The sequence below is a fragment of the Erithacus rubecula genome (assembly GCF_903797595.1).
Source record: "Erithacus rubecula genome assembly, chromosome: 26".
NCBI lineage: Eukaryota > Metazoa > Chordata > Aves > Passeriformes > Muscicapidae > Erithacus > Erithacus rubecula.
This window is the reverse complement of record NC_136678.1, coordinates 5,588,994-5,605,899: the sequence shown is the minus strand read 5'-3', so window position 1 is coordinate 5,605,899 and position 16,906 is coordinate 5,588,994. Positions and strand designations below refer to the sequence as shown.

The following is a 16,906-nucleotide window of genomic DNA, read 5'->3' as shown; positions in this document are numbered from 1 at the left end:
GGCCAGGCTGGATGGGGCTTGGAGCAGCTGGGACAGTGGGAGGTGTCCCTGCCATGGCAGAACAAATGAGTTTAAACTCCCTTCTGACCCAAACCATCCTGGCATTCTGGGATTTCAAGGGATGAGGATCATTTGGGGTCATTTCACTCATCCTCAGGACCTCCACCAGCAAAGAAACCTCGTGGAAAACTTCAGACATGCAGAGACACATCTCAACTCCAGCTCCAAGCCCTGCCTCCAGCCCAGCCTCCATCCTCCTTTGTCCAAACCAACCTGCAAGGCTCTGCTTCCACCTTCATCTTTCCTTCCTGACTTGGAAAATCCATCCCTCCCCTGAGATGGAGCCTCCATTCTTCCCTCACCTCCCCAAAAAACCACGTGCACCCAAGAGTGACCTCACTGCTCCCCAGCTGCAGGCTCAGGAAGTGGAAGTGTGGGGACAAAAGCTGCCTGAGCCAAGCAAACAGAAATAGATAACACCCCCACCAGTGAGGCTGAGATCAAAAAGACAGAGGATGAAAGGGCAGGAAATTGAGTTTCCAATTGCAGGCAGCAGGTAGCAAAGGCAGCACAAATGTTTGGGAAGGAAGGAGCTGAGCACTGAGCTGTGCTGGATCATGGAATGTCTCCTGGAATGTTGTGCCCCTGTGTTTTACAGCAGCCAGGAGATTCTGGCAGGACTGAGCCAGCAGAATAAAAGGATTTGGCTAAAAATGCTGATATAAATGTGAGTGCCCTGAGAGTGCCTTTGCTCCCTGTCCTGGCTGCACCACTGCCTGTCACAGCTCTGAATGGAGCCCCAGCTGCCCTGAGCAAGGATCCTGAAGGAACCGGGCTCTTAATCCCTTGCAAGAAGAAATGTCAGCAGGGAAACAAAGCTGAGCAGGTTATGGAGCAGGACTTGTCCCTTCAGGTGTCACTGCAGGGCACAGCAGCTCACGAGGGCAGGCAGCAGCTGGGGCAGAAAGGCACATCCAGGAAGTTCTGTTTGCCAGCCTGGAAGCAAACAAACCCATCTCCATCCTTTTTTCCAAGGTCCCAGCTGTGTTCCTGTGTCCCCCACGTGCTGTGACAAACACAGGGCAGCCCCTGGCAGGTCCCTCCCTGTGCCCCTGGCCACGGGAGAGCACCTGGGGCTGCTTTTCCTGCATTCCACAAGGTCAGCAGATCCGGTGGCACAGCAGGGACAGGGACACCTGTCATGGAGCCACTGGGGATGTGCCTCACATGTCAGCTCTGCTCCAGTTACAGGCTCTGAGGGAATTCACTTCTAGTCAGAATTAAGCTGAAGAAAACACTGATACCACAAGGCTGGACAGACCAGAGACTGATGATAAAATACACACAATAATCTCTTAAATCCCCCCATTTCCTGCTCCATGACCACCCTCTGACTTCCCAAAATCCCAAAGAGGATTTTAGATTAACATGTGTACATACAACAAGGCAGTCCTGCAGTCCCAACAGTTCAAAATGCAAGTGGAAGGATATCAGATCCAGAATAAGTGAGCCAGGGGATCATCTCTGTAGTAGTGCAAGGGCAGGCAGAGTGTTTAAGTGATCTGAGTACTTACAGGGGCTGCAGTAACCCACACTACTGGGTTAAAAACATGAATTAGAAGAGGCACAAGAAGCACCCTGGGAAAAGCTGCATGATTTGAGCTTGGCTTGTAAAACCCCCAGCTCTGCCCTGTGACCAACCCACTGCAAGCCCCGAGTGCCAAAGAGCATTTTCCCTTTGTCCCCTGCCCCCTGCCATGTGATCATTTTCCTTCCTGCTGAGAAGTGACTGCAGCTTCCTCTGGGCCCCCCACCACAGCTCTGAGCTGTGAGCTCAGCTCTGCAATCAGCAGAGGGATCTGCAGGGATGGGGACCCTCCCTTCCCCCCAGCCCAGCCCTTTATCTCTGCCTCCTGCTGCTGTGGGAGCAGAAAGCTGAGCCAAGCCCCTGCTCCAGTGTCCCACAGCCCTCCCTGAGCTGCTCAGCCAGGAAAACCATTCCCTGGGCAGCACTGAAAAATATAAAAGTTCCAGAGCACCGGCAAGGACTGAAGAGATTGGCAAGAATTCATGCAGGGTTGCAGCAGCAGAGTGCAGAGCTCAGAGGGCTCAGGGTCACAGCTGAGCTGAGCTGCAGGTGAGGAATTCTGCTCTCCAGCAGAAAATGCCTGAGCAGCCTCCAGGCTCTCAGTGGATGTCTCACTCCCCAGCACTGGCACAGGGAAATTGTCACAGCACCTGCTGGAGAAAATGGATTTCAGCAGCTCCACGGAATATCAAATGAAACAGCAAAAGAGGAGCCAAGAATCCAAGTGTCAAATGCAAAGCTGGAGGAAATGACTCTGTAAACACCTTGTTCCTCCAGCTCTGAGCCTGAACTCCCCATGGATTTTCACTTGCAGCTGAAAATAAACCAAGTTCTGTCAAAGAGAGCCCAGCAACAGAGCTTTCTTTAGAAAATGCAGGTGTGGGATGTGACCTTTCCTGCAGGGCCCTGCTCAGCTGGCCCAAAGCAGCACAACTGCACAGACCTCACTTTGAGTCAGTCTGGCACCAGGACATCAACACTGCAGATTTGGGGGAAGCAGGGGGAGAAGGAAACTGCTGTGGATGCAGCACACACTGGAATTGGGCTAGCACAGTGCCCAGATCATATGTGTCAGTGTGAGTGAGTTACCTGGACCCAGAGCAGAAAATCAGGCTCTTCCTTCCTTCTCTGAGTCAGAGGTGATTGCTCTCCCTGCTGCAGGCACAGTGACTCACCTCAGCACAGAAAGAACAGCTCCCAGAGTCATTCATCTGTTCTCAGCATGTGCTTGGCACTCTCCAGTAACTGCTCACACCAAGCAAGGCTGGAGGTGATCTTAACAGAAAAAGCATCATTTATATTATTCTCATTATTCATGTGAATTTCACACTGCACATAGGAAAAGTGACATTTCCAGAAACATCTGCTGGGACAGTGAAATGGGGAGGGAAGAGAGTTGTTCTGTCAGGAGGTGACACCAAACACTGGGTGACTCCTGAACTGTCACACAGCCACAGCAAATGGGATAAAATAAAGAGGTTTGAGAACACAGAGGCAAAGCTGCCCTGTGGAAAAAGCAGAGATAATCACCACAAGTGCCAGGGGAAATGGGTAGAGATGGGGATCCTGCAGGAGAGGGGCTGCTGAGAGCCCTTTGTGGCCTGTGAGGCTGCAGGATCCCAGCCCTGCAGGAGCTGCCCCAGCCAAAGCTCGTGGCACACACTCACACAGGAGCTGCCAGCACAGCCCTGCCCTCCCAGCACCCTCAGCCCTCCCTCAGCAGCAAAATGAATCTTCCTTTAACCAAACAATCCTCACCAGAGCAGAGCTGAGGGGAAGGTTACAGAATAGAGAGGATGCTTTATGTCTTTAGGACACATTTGCTCCCTCCTCCCACAGCACAAGAGCATGAGGATTTTCACAGCTCGTGCTCTCTCATGAGATTTTTCCCATTTTCTCCCTGTTTTCCCATTTTCCAGCTCCTCTGACTGGCAGCACAACCCCTCAGCTGTTAAACAATATTGACCCCACACAGCCACAGCCAAAGCAAAGGCTTTAAACTCACTTTTACAGAGATTTGCCAGAGAAAAAAACAACAAGAAGAACCCTTTCTGTGCCCCTCCCAGTGCCAGGGCTGTGCTCCATTCAGTGCTGCCCTGACACATCACTTTAGCTGTGCCTGCACACAGGAGCTCACAGGAGCAGTGACACCTCCACAAAAGCCACAGGCACGTGGCTGAACAAATCACAAAGTGCAGCAAAGCAGAAAAGATGCAAACTGTTTACTGCCCAACAATGCCTGGCCAGGGTGAGCTGAATTTGTGGAGAAAAGGGAGCAAAGATTAAAGCTGGCTGGAAAATAGGTGGGTTTGTTTTGATGGAAACTTTATGGATTGCTCAGGTGTGGAAATGACTTCACTGCAATTACATAGCTACATAAAAAGACTAAATAATCATCAGAAAAGAATTCACATTCCTCATTTTATTAGATGAAATTTCAGTTTTGTTTCAATTATTCAGTAGGTGATACAGCTGGAGCCCTCTGGCCACAGTGATAAGATCAAATAAATAGGAGAGGTGGATGGAAAGAACTGGAATCACAGTTCCATCAGTGTTTTTCAGGATACATTTCAGAGTATTTCCTGTACATTCCAGCACATTTCACAGTATGAATTTAGAGCAGAACATCCACCCATTCCAGTGCATAAGTGAAGTTCTGAAAAACATCTGTGCAGCAGGAGGAGCTGCACTGGTCCCTGCAGCACAGACACAGCAGCTTTCAGGCTTTTCTTTGGCTTCCATCACTTTGCTAACTATTTACTGACAGAATTAATTTAATTAACTGATTTAATAAATTATTTGTCTAATTAATACTGGTAACCCCAACTGCCAAGGCCAGAAGAATGCTGAACCCTTCAGTGCTGTCAAAGGTAGGCAAGAAGTGCAAGATGAAGCAGAGTCAACATCCATGGCCTGCCTAGCCCAGGATTCCCAAAAAACTGAGCAGGAAAGTGGAACTGGCTTCCAAATGACAGTGAAGGAACAAACCTCTGATCCCTCTGAACTGGAAGAAACTGAAGGGCTGCACATTTTTCACAATCAGGTTCTCAGAAGAGCAAAGGAGAAGCATGAAAAGAAAGGGGCAGACAACAGGGATTTCATTCCTTATTTCCAGCTGCAATCCCTTATTCTGCCACCCAGCTGAACACACCTTGAGTCAGGGAGGGAAAAAAATCATCACTAAAGGATGGGAAGGAAAGTTTCCAGCACCTCCTCAGTTACAACAACATAGAAATTCTGGAGTAGCTGAAAACAGAGTCTGAGTGCAGCATGGGAGTGAAGAGTGACACTGCTCAGAGTACCATGGATGCTGGAGAGAGATCTCAGGAGAGAATCCCCTGGAGAATCCCCTGGAGAATCCCCAGGGAAGCTGCCCATGCCCAGCAGCAGTGCAGGAACCTCTCAGGGTGGCTGTGCCAGAGACAGGAACCCTTTCACCACATCCCAACCCTCACCTGAGCAAGATCCATCCACCAGAAAAACTGACTTTGTCAGGAGCACACAGGATGATTCACCTTCTAGTGGTGAGTGACTGCTGATTATAGCTTAGATTTTTAGTAATTAATTACCAATTTTAGAGGCTTAAAGTGCAGATTAATGCTGCACATCAGAGCACAGAGAGCAGAAATCAGAGTTACTTGTTGGGTTTTGCCACGTTCCTGTCACACAGCCAGCACTTCTCCCATCTCTGTGTAAACCACAATATAAAAACAAACCCAAATTCAGTACACAAGACCCAAGTGCATCTTCAGCCCCTCAGTCCCAGAGCCAGTGCAGTGTCAGAGCTCATGGGAGCTGCCATGGGGCTCTGGAAGTGTCTCAATGTCACAGTTCTTGATCAGCTGAAACAGGAACTCCACCTGTTTCTCATAATTCTCAATGGAGATTCTCTCATTCAACCCATGGATCCTGAAAGCAAAAGGACATTTTTCAGTCCAGGGGGAATTTCTGACCCAGCTGAACACACCCAGAACTTCATAAAGCAGAGCCCAATAGAGAACACAGAAAACCTGCACTGCAACCAACCCAGAGGCACTGATCCAAAGGCTCAGAGCCCAACAGCTAAGTCTGGAAAAAAATCTAAAAATCTGATCTGGAAAACATCCTAATGGCCCATTTCTTGGCCATCTCTGCCACTGTTCTGTACAGCCAGAACACTGAACTGCTGCATCATCTGCACCTTGATAAAATGACAAATCTAAATAAGCAAACAATCCCTTGCATGATGATGTTGTTATCACATAACTGCAGGAAATTTCAAATCAATTCAGACTGGCAAGTGTCCAAATATGTGGATAAATCTGCAGGACAAGGCCAAGTACCAGCACAACAGCTCTCCCACAAAGGATCCACTCAGCACTGAATCAAAAACCCTGTCCCAGGGTCATTTCCATCCCCAGCACCCAAACCTGCAGGAAATGGGTGATGTGACAGTGAGCACAAGGCTGGGTTTCCTTCTGCCCTCTGCTCATGGACCCCTCTTCCCCTGGGGCAGCCCCAGGCAGAGCTCAGTACCTGGGGAGATCATCCTGCCTCAGCAGCACAGGGTTGAACCTGTAAATGGCCCTGGTGATGTTGCTGAAGTGCCTGCTGTCCGTGTTGCCAATGCACGTGCCTGCAAAACAAAGGCCAGGGTTGTTCTGCAGGACAGGAACAACTGAGCTTTACAAAGGGACCCACCTTCCCCAGGAGGGAGGAAAAGCAAATTATAACAGTCCTGCAGTGCCTGCACCAAAAGCATCACTGGAAACATTGATTGGTACATCCTGAACATTCTCTCCTGCAGACACAACTCAACCTGAACTTCAAACTTCAATCCACCAACAGAGCTTGGAAGGAGCTGCAAGAAAGGGAAGGGGCTGGGATCATAAGGAACAATACAGAAAAGCAGGAATGCTTTTCCAGCTATGAAAACAACAAAAGAACTAAAGCAAGAAGACCTCCTCCTCTCCCTCCCAATTCCTTTCTTCCCTGAAGAGATTCCTTTGTATGTGCAGAGAGCCCAATTCAAGGCTCATTGTTTCTGTCAGCTTCCTGTTTGCTTTTTTACTTCCACTACTAAAAAACAACATGGAAACTTGTAAAGGATAAAGAGGGAATGGAAGAAAAAGAGGAAAAAACAGCTGTTTCCAGTAGTTAACAGCTGGGGTGGAGGAGTACACAGCAAATGGAAACAAGGGAAAAGAGAAGAGGAAACAATAATCATCATGTGCCTGCTGTCACCTGGGACTACACTGTCAACATCTGGGAAAATGTCCAGGATGGTTCTTTGAAAAACATGGATTGCAAATGTCTGCTCATCCCAAGGGCTGATGGGCAGGGGGTCAAAGGCCTCCACCACATCAATCTTCACTCTGTCATCTGCAATGGTGCTCCTGACTGCCTCCAGCACCTGGGGGGAAACACACACAAAAGGAGCACAAGAAATGAGAAAGCAGATGTTGAGCTTTCCAGAAAACATCTGTCTGTGACCTGGCACACCCAGACTGAGGGCCAGTCTCTCTTCCTCTGCTGAGTGCATGGCTGATACTTCAGCTGAATTTTGGAATCAGACACATCACTGCCTCAAGCTACTCCTGAACTGCTTCAGCCCTGAAAAGCAGCTGCTCAGCCTGCTGCTCTTGGAAATTCTGGCATCCAAGGAATCCAGAAAAACTTCCAGGGAGAGAAACTTCCAGCAAAGGCTTGGGCAGGGAAGATGTTTTGTGCTGACAGCATTTCCCAGCTGCCCTGAGCTGGACTGGCCTGTCAGGGACAAAGCCTGAGGCTCCAGATGAGCCCCTGGAGCTCTTTGTGCTCTTTGGCACAGAAGGGAGGAGATCTCACCAGGAGAGAGATCCCACCTACCTCAGCAGCTGTCTCTGCTGAGTGGATCCTCAGGTTCACTGTGGCTCTGGCAGAGGAAGGGATGACATTCACCTGGAAAAAAGGAAGGGCCAAAGTTGAAAAGGAAGTGAGAACCAGATTAAAATGCCACCTGCAAACTCAGAACTGCTCAAACTGCTGCAGGTCTCAGATGCTCCACTGTTTCCACCAAGTGTGATGTCTCTTTCTGTGTCAAAACACAGCAAATCTTACCTAAAATATAGATAAATACACAAAGAAATATTCACCAAATCATCAAAAATGAAGTTAGCTGTTACTTATATAGAAGTTTTTATCTCTCCCTTCAGAGAATTTATACTGAGAAATTCTGGATTTTTAAGTGATATTTGTACCTCATTGTCACATGACATGGTTCATATTTGGCTAAATCAAAGTTGCTTAATGAGTGATTTTTATTAAGATAACTCTTCTTATCTACAGACTGAATATTTACAACTTGGTTAAACAAACCCATGTGTAATCTTTAAAAAAAAAACCAAGGAACCAGGGTGTCACTTCCTCCCTGGCCACTCTGTGTCACTGTTCAGCCACTGCATCTTTTCCTGCCCAGTGATGCTTTTCAGTCACAGATTTTTTCAGGTCCACACCAAACACAAACTCTGTTTTCCAGGGCTCCAGTAGTTTTGGACAGTTCCTCTTCCTTATCAGAGCAGGATCTGGCTGTTATCTCAGTCCAAGGTGCACACTGAAGCCACTTCAGAGCTGTGCTACAAATGTCTGGGTCAGGGAAGTGTTTGTGACTGTGACAGTTTCAAATATTGCCTTTGGTACTTTGCAGGATTGTGCAGAAATCACATTTTCTTGTCTGTCCTAAAATATTACCAATTTTAACAGTGGTGGACAAAGATACTTCTGAAAGGAAGGAATTTTTAACTGTAGCCAAACCCAAGGCACATCTGAGGTAAGAATGAGACTGTGGCACCAAACAGGGACCCCACTAATCAACAGCTGGAAATGAAATATCCTAATTGTCTCATCATAATTACAATGAGAAAAAGCCAAGTGAATGAAAGTACCTTGATTCCTGCATTGAACAGGGTGACTGCAGTGGTTGTTCGGATCAAGGCATTGGTGGAAGGTTTCAAGGCCATAATTCTACAAAAATAGAAAAAAAAAACCAACAATATTTTTCAAATAAGTTGGACACTGCTAAAAAATAAGCACCATAATTACACAGTCAATAAGCTGAATGGTGCTTTATCCAATTAACCAAGTGATTGTTAGCAGGAAACTGAATTATCTAAACTATAAAATAACTGATTTCCTGGAAGATTAGAAATGGCTTCATCTTTTAAGGGTGAGAAGCTGGGGATGTTGATCAAGGATCCCTTTTCTTACCTGCTGACAATAGGTGAGAACAACCACAAATTGCTCATGATGATGTTGAGAGGAAACTTGAACTAAATGGAAGAAACAAAACCACAAAATCAGAAAATTTTCATTTGTCACGAGCCTGGTGGAGTCACTCGAATATGGACAAAACAAATTCCAGCAAATTGGGACAAAAACTAACTTTTTCTGTTTTTTCTACATAACTGCTTTAAAGTCTTCACTGGGTTATTATTCTTATGGAAATTAGGGAGTGAAATGCTGCTTTCTCTGCTCACCTCTGCTGCAAGGTGCTCCATGGTCATGAGCTCTGGTCCGTGGCCAAACTGGTTGGGTAAGGGATTCTGCTCCAGCCTACAAAACAAATCAACACTGAAAAGGTAAAAAAAAAAAAACTTCACAACTTTCTGGTTGTTATTGCTCCTGAAGGATGTCAGGAATTTGATTTTTATCCCATTTCTTGGAGATGCAATCAGACTTTGCTCTCCTGGTAAGTAAATGTGCAAGCTCAGATTTCTGGGCATTCCAGTCACGTGCAAAGATTTCTCTGAGAAACAGCTGAAAAAAATCTCCAAGCCTGGATGCTGTAAATACATGGAAATCCAGAATAATAGCACACAAATCCCACCATGTCTGGGCATCCTCAGCTTTTCTAAAATATGCATTTCTTAGTCAATTTGGTATCTACAGAGAGATGTGGAGAGATGATTTCTGCAGTCACATCATGTTCCAGCTTCACTGGCTTGGAGAATTCCCAGGTAAGGCAGGAGGGATGTGCAGGAACAAATTCCAGAGAAATCCTGCCACCCAAACAAAGGAATCTCTGTTGCTACTGAGGAAATTAGGGCAGACAGCATTTGTCTTGCTTTTAAAGAATTGCCTGACACTTGGAACAGCAGAAGTGCAAAGACCTGGCAATTGTTCCTTGGCTGGGAATTGCATTTCTGCCCTTCAAAGTGAAAAACTGCAATTTCAAATACAGAACAGCAATTGGAAAATGACCTTAAACACAAATATTTAAAAAGTCATATATCAGGGATTTAGGAGGTTTTTTGACTGTTTTTGGAAGCTCTCACCTGGACATGGCAGCTGCCAGAATGCCAATACTTGTCTCCTTAGGGGGAAAGGATGAATGTCCTGGCTCTTTTTCCACAGTGAAGTTCAGTGTCATTGAACCTTTTTCTGTGACAGCAATCCTATCACAATGATAAATTAATCAATTAATGAACAAATAAGTGACTAATGCAATTCCAAACACGCAGGCACAGACTGCAGATAAAAAGAACAACTCTGCATAGTTCTAGTGTGATAAAAACCACTCAAGCAGCAACAAGGAATGATTAACACAGTGTTCAGATCTCTGCAGGGCTGAGCTCTGCAGCACAGCATTCAAGTGCTCAGTGTGTCTGTGTCAGCAGGGCTGTGATGGGCAGGCACAGGCTGAAGGTCCTGCCTTGCACTTTGTGCCACTGCTGCAGCTCCAGCAGCAGCACGTCTTGAAAACATCCTCTAGTGCCATCAACAATGTCATTTATCACTAATTAATGGCTGAAAATGAATCATGGGGGTCACTCTTACATAGCCACTGGCTTCTTCACCCCTGCAATGATCCCATCCAGCACAGCACTGCCCTCATCCAGCAGGAAGGAGAGTTTCACTCCTCGGGCTTCCAGCAGAGCTGCAATTTTCTTTGCTCCCTTCAGACCAGACACCTGTGGAACCCAGGCAGAGGAACTGATCAGATCCAGCCAGAATATTGGGAGCAAAAGTGGAAACCACCTTGCTGTTGGCTACTGCCCAAAGAATGCATGAAATCCCCTGGGGAACTGCTCCAGAGCAATCATCAAAGATTCTTCCAGGAAAATTAATTGGAGGTTGTTAATGGCCTGATAGCAGATGAATTTATATCCCTGATGAGGAGTGCTCTCATTGATGAGTCACTGACTGCTGCTTTCATTTTGATATTCCAAAGCTATAAACACAGATTAGAAACTGCAGACCTGTTTATTTCAGCTATTAATAATTCTTTGTCTATTTTGACAGTGCAGAACCAAACTCACCTCTCCTGTCTCTCTGAACCACTGGAACATTTTTTGCCAGTTCTTCCTGAACATATGGCACAACCACGTGAATCTCAACCCAGCTTTTCCTGTCTCCAAAATGGGATCCCTGCTGCACTTTCCTTGCAGAAAAGAATTTGAAGTGACACCCTCTGGTGTTCTTCACTCTTTGCTCATCACACCAAACCCTTTGTGAGTGTCACTCCAAGCCAAACAATCCATAACTGTGACCTGGGGCCTGACACAGCACCTCCCCACCAAGAACCAAGAAAAACAGGAAAGTCCTTCCAGCTGAGCAATGTTTCAAAAGTAAACCTTGTTACCTAAAGGAACAATGCAAAGAGGCTGAGGGAAGGGAAGGGAAGGGAAGGGAAGGGAAGGGAAGGGAAGGGAAGGGAAGGGAAGGGAAGGGAAGGGAAGGGAAGGGAAGGGAAGGGAAGGGAAGGGAAGGGAAGGGAAGGGAAGGGAAGGGAAGGGAAGGGAAGGGAAGGGAAGGGAAGGGAAGGGAAGGGAAGGGAAGGGAAGGGAAGGGAAGGGAAGGAAGGGAAGGGAAGGGAAGGGAAGGGAAGGGAAGGGAAGGGAAGGGAAGGCAAGGCAAGGCAAGGCAAGGCAAGGCAAGGCAAGGCAAGGCAAGGCAAGGCAAGGCAAGGCAAGGCAAGGCAAGGCAAGGCAAGGCAAGGCAAGGCAAGGCAAGGCAAGGCAAGGCAAGGCAAGGCAATACCTCCTCATCATGGCCAATGCCAACGTAGAAGGAGCGGCGGGGTCGGTAATTCCTCCTCAGCAGCAATTCCAGGGCTTGCAGGATGCCCTGAGGGAAAAGCAGAACTGCTGAACCACCCTGTGTGCTGGGGAGGAGAAGAAATGCACTGATGGGACACAACTGTGATGCTCTCACAGCTAAGCTTTGGTTCCTGCAGCTGCCACTGAGGATGCTCCCACTCCTTGGAGATCCTCTCTATAAAAGCCACTGCATGTTTTGGTGACAAAGCTCTGGCAGGTGACAGTGGCAGAGTGGGGACACGAAATCCAGAGCAGCTGCTCCAGGGACAAAGTGCCCAGAGAGCCCCAGAGGCAGAATTCTCCAAGGGATTCAGTGCTGCCCTACAGTGCCTGTCACACATCCAGGCTGGCTCCCACTGGAGCAGCATGTTTGGTACAACAGGTGCCAAAATGACAGAAACAGGAGAAGAAACTTAATCTGAAGAATGAGAAATCAAATCTACCCTTTGCTGTGGCAATATATAAAAACCCAATACATTTCTCTTATCATTCCATCTCTCTTTTTCATTTTAAATTGCTTGATTTTTCACACATCACCTCTATATTGTCAGCACCCATTTTTTGCCATGTTCACTGAAATTGCTAGTTTGTTTTGTTTTTTTTTTTTTTTTTGGCCATTTGTGGAGTTTCTTGTGCAATTCACAGTAGAATGAAACACCAACCTAAACTTTTAAGTTTTAAGGCTTTGAAATTGATGATTAAACATCCTGAAACTTTCTAGGAGCGTGGCCTGTGTGACACTAAACATCTGCTCAAATTTAAATATAGAGCTGCCATGAAAGTCATCATCAAAGTCACAAAGGGACATTTTCCTTCTTAATTTTCCATCAACCTTTTCCCAAAGAGAAATCTTTCCCAGATCAATCTTTTCTGAATCCATTCCTCCCAAATGTGTTTAGTACAGCAGCTCTTTGTTCTGTCACAGCTTGGATAAAAGATGCAGAGTTGTTTGTCTATCCTATTAAATAAAGTGTTTAATTTGAAACTCAAGCCTTTTCAAAGGGCTGATTTTGGCTTGGAGTGTCCCTGTGACCCCTGGGGAAAAGGAAAAATGTTTATCCCTGGTTTCAAACACAGCATTTGACAGAGAATAATGGAATGGTTTGGGTTGGTTTGGGTTGGAAATGACCTTAAAGCTCATCCAGTGGCACAGGCAGGGAAAATTCCACTTTCCCCAGGCTGATCCAACCTGGCCCTGGACAGTCCCAGGAATGGGGCAGCCCCAGATTCTCTGGCCACCTGTGCCATGAAACTTTAAACTGGCACTTAACCAAAGATATCTGCACGTGTGAACAGGATTGATGGACTGTGAACAGGATTGATGGGCTGTGAACAGCATTCATGGACTGTGAACAGGATTGATGGGCTGTGAACAGGATTGATGGGCTGTAAACAGCATTGATGGGCTGTGAACAGCATTGATGGGCTGTGAACAGGATTGATGGGCTGTGAACAGCATTGATGGGCTGTGAACAGCATTCCTGGGCTGTGAACAGCATTCATGGGCTGTGAACAGCATTCATGGGCTGTGAACAGCATTCATGGGCTGTGAACAGGATTGATGGGCTGTGAACAGCATTGATGGGCTGTAAACAGCATTGATGGGCTGTGAACAGCATTGATGGGCTGTGAACAGCATTGATGGGCTGTGAACAGCATTGATGGGCTGTGAACAGCATTGATGGGCTGTGAACAGCATTCCTGGGCTGTGAACAGCATTCATGGGCTGTGAACAGCATTCATGGACTGTGAACAGCATTCCTGGGCTGTGAACAGCATTCTCCTGACTGCTGCTGAGCTCTAACCCTCAGTGACAGTGCTCACCCCTCTCCACCTTTAGGAAAAGTTGGGAGAAAACTGCAGGACTTGGAATTTCTCCAAACTAGGAATTCCTCTGAGAGCAAGAGGAGATGAGAGGCAGCACAGAGGGAATTCCAGGATGGGGTGCTGCCCTGTGCCCTCCCAGGCCCTGTCCCTGTGGAGGGACATCACCCAGCTCACATACAATGGCAGAGTTTTTGTTATCCAGAGTTCCTCTTCCATAGATGAAACCTTCGTGCTCTGCAGCTGAGAAAGGAGGGAAATGCCAGCCCTGGGGGGCAGCAGGCACCACATCCATGTGTGCCAGCAGCATGTAGGGCAGCAGGCCAGGGGCTGAGCCCTGCACTCTCAGCAGGTGGCTGTATTCCCCCACAATTTCATGCTGGATGAACTCGGAAGAAAATACAGCTGGGAAGACTGTTAAGGGAAAAAAAAATTAAATTGAAGATACATGGAAAAGAAAAAAATAACAATGATGGCCAATGTTAGCATTATTGCAGAGAGCTGGTGCCTAGGGAGCATCAGGAGGGAACTGTAGATGGCCACAGCAGAGGATAGAAGTTCTGACACTTCTCCATCCCCCTCATTTGGGAGTTGAAACTCTCTAAATAAAAGCAGAACTCTTGTTCAGCACTGCTGCAGCTCTTTTGCAAGGAGCAATGATGGAATTGCCAAAAAATGAGGTTGAAGCAGCAGCAGTCATCCTCTTTTTATTTTTTTATGGCATTTAACCATCTCAAGGAGCAAAACCCATCACTACAAATGAACTTTTTGGGGCCACTGAAACCCCCAAACTGCTGTTGCAGAGGGGACACATGTGACATTTCTGACAGGCCTTTCTTCAGGAAAATATAAAAATCTGTTCCCTTATATTCAGGAGTGATACATGCTCTGTTCAATTTGTTGATGAAAATGAAATAGAGCAGCAGAGATTGCCAAGACTGAGGGTGCAGTACCTTTCTGAATGTAACTCCCAAATTCTGCCATGGCAGTTGTGTTCAAATCCTCTGGAGACCAGGACACAGTTGGGATTTTAATGGCCCCTTCAAAGAAACACAGAACAGAAATCCCTCAGCACAGAAATCAAACAAAGCTGGGACTGCACTTCAAAAAGGAAAGTACATTTATGTTCCTGAGGGTTTTTTTTCCAGGCTTTAAACATGATTTCACAGCAGAGCACGAGCTGCCACGATCAAAACCAGACTGATGTGCTCCAGCTGGGCTGTGCAACATTTGCTGACAGCTCAGCCAAGGTATCTCTCCAGATAATTTGACTCCACTTTTCATGCTGAAGTGTTGAATGATATCCTTAGAAATGCTACTGTCCAGGAGCAGCTGCAATTTGCTTGGGTGATGTGATTCCCCAGAGCCACAGACTCCTCAGGCAGCTGAACTGGCAGTCCAAGGTTCTTTCTCAAGAGCAAAGCAGGTTGTGATGGTTATTACATTCCATATTGCTTTTTTAACCTATATAAACAGACAGGGCTCTTGCTGGCCCTTTTGCTCTGCCCTGTCATTTAACAGGTTCTCCAACACCCATCCCTGTCCTGCAGAACATGGGAATAACTCAGCCCTGGCTGCATTTCCAAACAGCAGCTGCCAGGAGAGCTTATGGATTCTTTTGAGGTCGTGTGATTCATGAATTAACACAAAAATCTATTGTGAGCCTTCATTTTCCCATTAAAAAGAAGAATGCAAACACGATTTGCTAGGCAATAAATCCTATGAAGCAGCAAGGTATGAGGTTTACACCCAGGGTTTTGTCACTTGGTGCCAGGTTGTGGTTTCCTGCACAGTGCCAGCCCCTCAAATCTCCACGTCAGGCAGCACAAACAGCCCAGGACTGCTCACAGCAGCGGGGAGAAACAACAAGAAAGGGAGAAAATCCCGACTGGGACTTATCCAGTGGACAAAGGGATGTCTGGAAACGCCGTCATGGGTGTCTGGCAAAATTCTGTGTGTGCGAGCAGGAAACGGTGGAGAAAATCAACACAGGGCAGGAGTTGGCTCAGGAGAACCCCAGGATGGCTGGGGCTGGGAAATCCCTGTGGGATGCTGGATCCCCTCCCTGAGCACTCAGTGCCACCCCAGGCTGGGCACTCCAACCCCCTGGGCAGCCCCTGCCAACCTTTTCCATCAGGAAATTCCTGCTAAAATCCACCCTGAGCTCCCCTGGCCCAGCCTGAGCCCTTCCCTCTCCTCCTGTCCCTGTTCCCTGGGATCAGATCCCAAATCCCCCTGGCTGCCCCTCCTCAGGGACTTGTGCAGAGCCAGAAATTCCCCCTGATCCCCCTTTTCTCAGCCCCCTCAGGATTCTCCAAACTCTTCCCGGGACTCGCTCCAGCCCTTCCTGAAGGGCAGAACTGGGCACGGCGCTGGAGGCGCGGCCTCGGCAGTGCCCAGCACAGATTTCCAATCACTTCCTCAGTCCTGTGGCAGCCAAGACCCGGCTCCTCGCAGAGCAAACACCGCCACAGCCCGGATCGCCCCTCAGGAGGGGCCCGTCCCGGGCGAGGGGGGCTCCCGGCGCTCGGGCCCCCTCACCTCGCAGCGCTTCCTTCAGCTCCCGCCGCTCGCCGGCGCTGAGGGCGGCGGTGCCGGCGCTCCGTGCCCAGAGCCGCGGGACCCCGGCCGGGGCTCGCAGGACGAAGGCGCGGAGCAGGACGGCGGCCGCCAGCACCAGCACTGCCGAGCCCAGCGCCAGCAGCGCCGCCAGCAGCGCCCGCCGCCCGCCCGCCATCACTGACACACCGCCGCCGCTGACGGGCGCGGCCCGCAGCCAATCGCCACCCGCCCCGTGGGGACGGTGACCAATGGGATTGGAGCGGGGGCGGGCTGGCCCCGCCTCTGCCGCGGGTGCTGCTGGGAGTTGTAGTTCGCGGGGGATGTGGCGGCGGCCGCGGGGAGCGCGGAGTTAAGGAACGTTTTGCGTTGGAAAGGATTGAAATCCCATCGCATGGCACCCCCGCCGTGACAGCGACACCTCCCGCGGCCCCGAGCCCCTTCCAGCCCGGCCTTGGACAATTCCAGGGGTGGGGCAGCCACAGCTCCCCGGGCAGCCTGTGCCAGGGCCTCCCGCCGCCACACGGAGCAATTTCTTCCCAATATTTTGGGATTCTGCTCCCAAAAGAATGGGGATAAAGGTGTTCCTGTGGGGAATAACCATCCCCAGCCTTGCAGGTGAAGCAGAAAAATGCCAGGAGCGACCAAGGGCCAGTGTCTGTGTTGTGCTGCCCCACTCCTGACAGGCTTTAAATCCACCTGCTTTTCAAAATATGTCACTTCTTTCCCTGATTCCACCAGCTAACATGACAGAAAAGTTCTTATTCTCTTCTTTACAGCTGTTCTGAACTGAATGTGAAGATTTATCCCAACTTTCCGTGGCATAAACTGTCCCGGGATGGGAACAGCCATGGAAATCCTGCCCTTGAGCCAGCAGAAG

General features: G+C 48.3%; 1 protein-coding gene across 2 annotated transcripts; it reads right to left on the bottom strand.

Annotated features, from left to right (window-relative positions):
* Positions 1–3,995: 3,995 nt before the first annotated feature.
* Positions 3,996–16,241, bottom strand: PM20D1 (peptidase M20 domain containing 1). Of its 2 annotated transcripts, XM_079327303.1 has the most exons (13): positions 16,009–16,241; positions 14,421–14,507; positions 13,649–13,881; positions 11,585–11,671; positions 10,382–10,515; positions 9,880–9,999; positions 9,082–9,157; positions 8,813–8,874; positions 8,491–8,569; positions 7,436–7,507; positions 6,812–6,980; positions 6,104–6,203; positions 3,996–5,497 (listed from the first exon to the last, which is right to left on the bottom strand). In XM_079327303.1, the coding sequence occupies exons 1-13, from the start codon at positions 16,202–16,204 to the stop codon at positions 5,368–5,370; spliced, it is 1,545 nt and encodes a 514-aa protein (XP_079183429.1). In that variant the 5' UTR covers positions 16,205–16,241; the 3' UTR covers positions 3,996–5,367. The 2 variants fall into 2 exon arrangements, with proteins under 2 accessions (XP_079183429.1, XP_079183430.1); XM_079327304.1 differs by lacking the exon at positions 6,104–6,203.
* Positions 16,242–16,906: the final 665 nt, after the last annotated feature.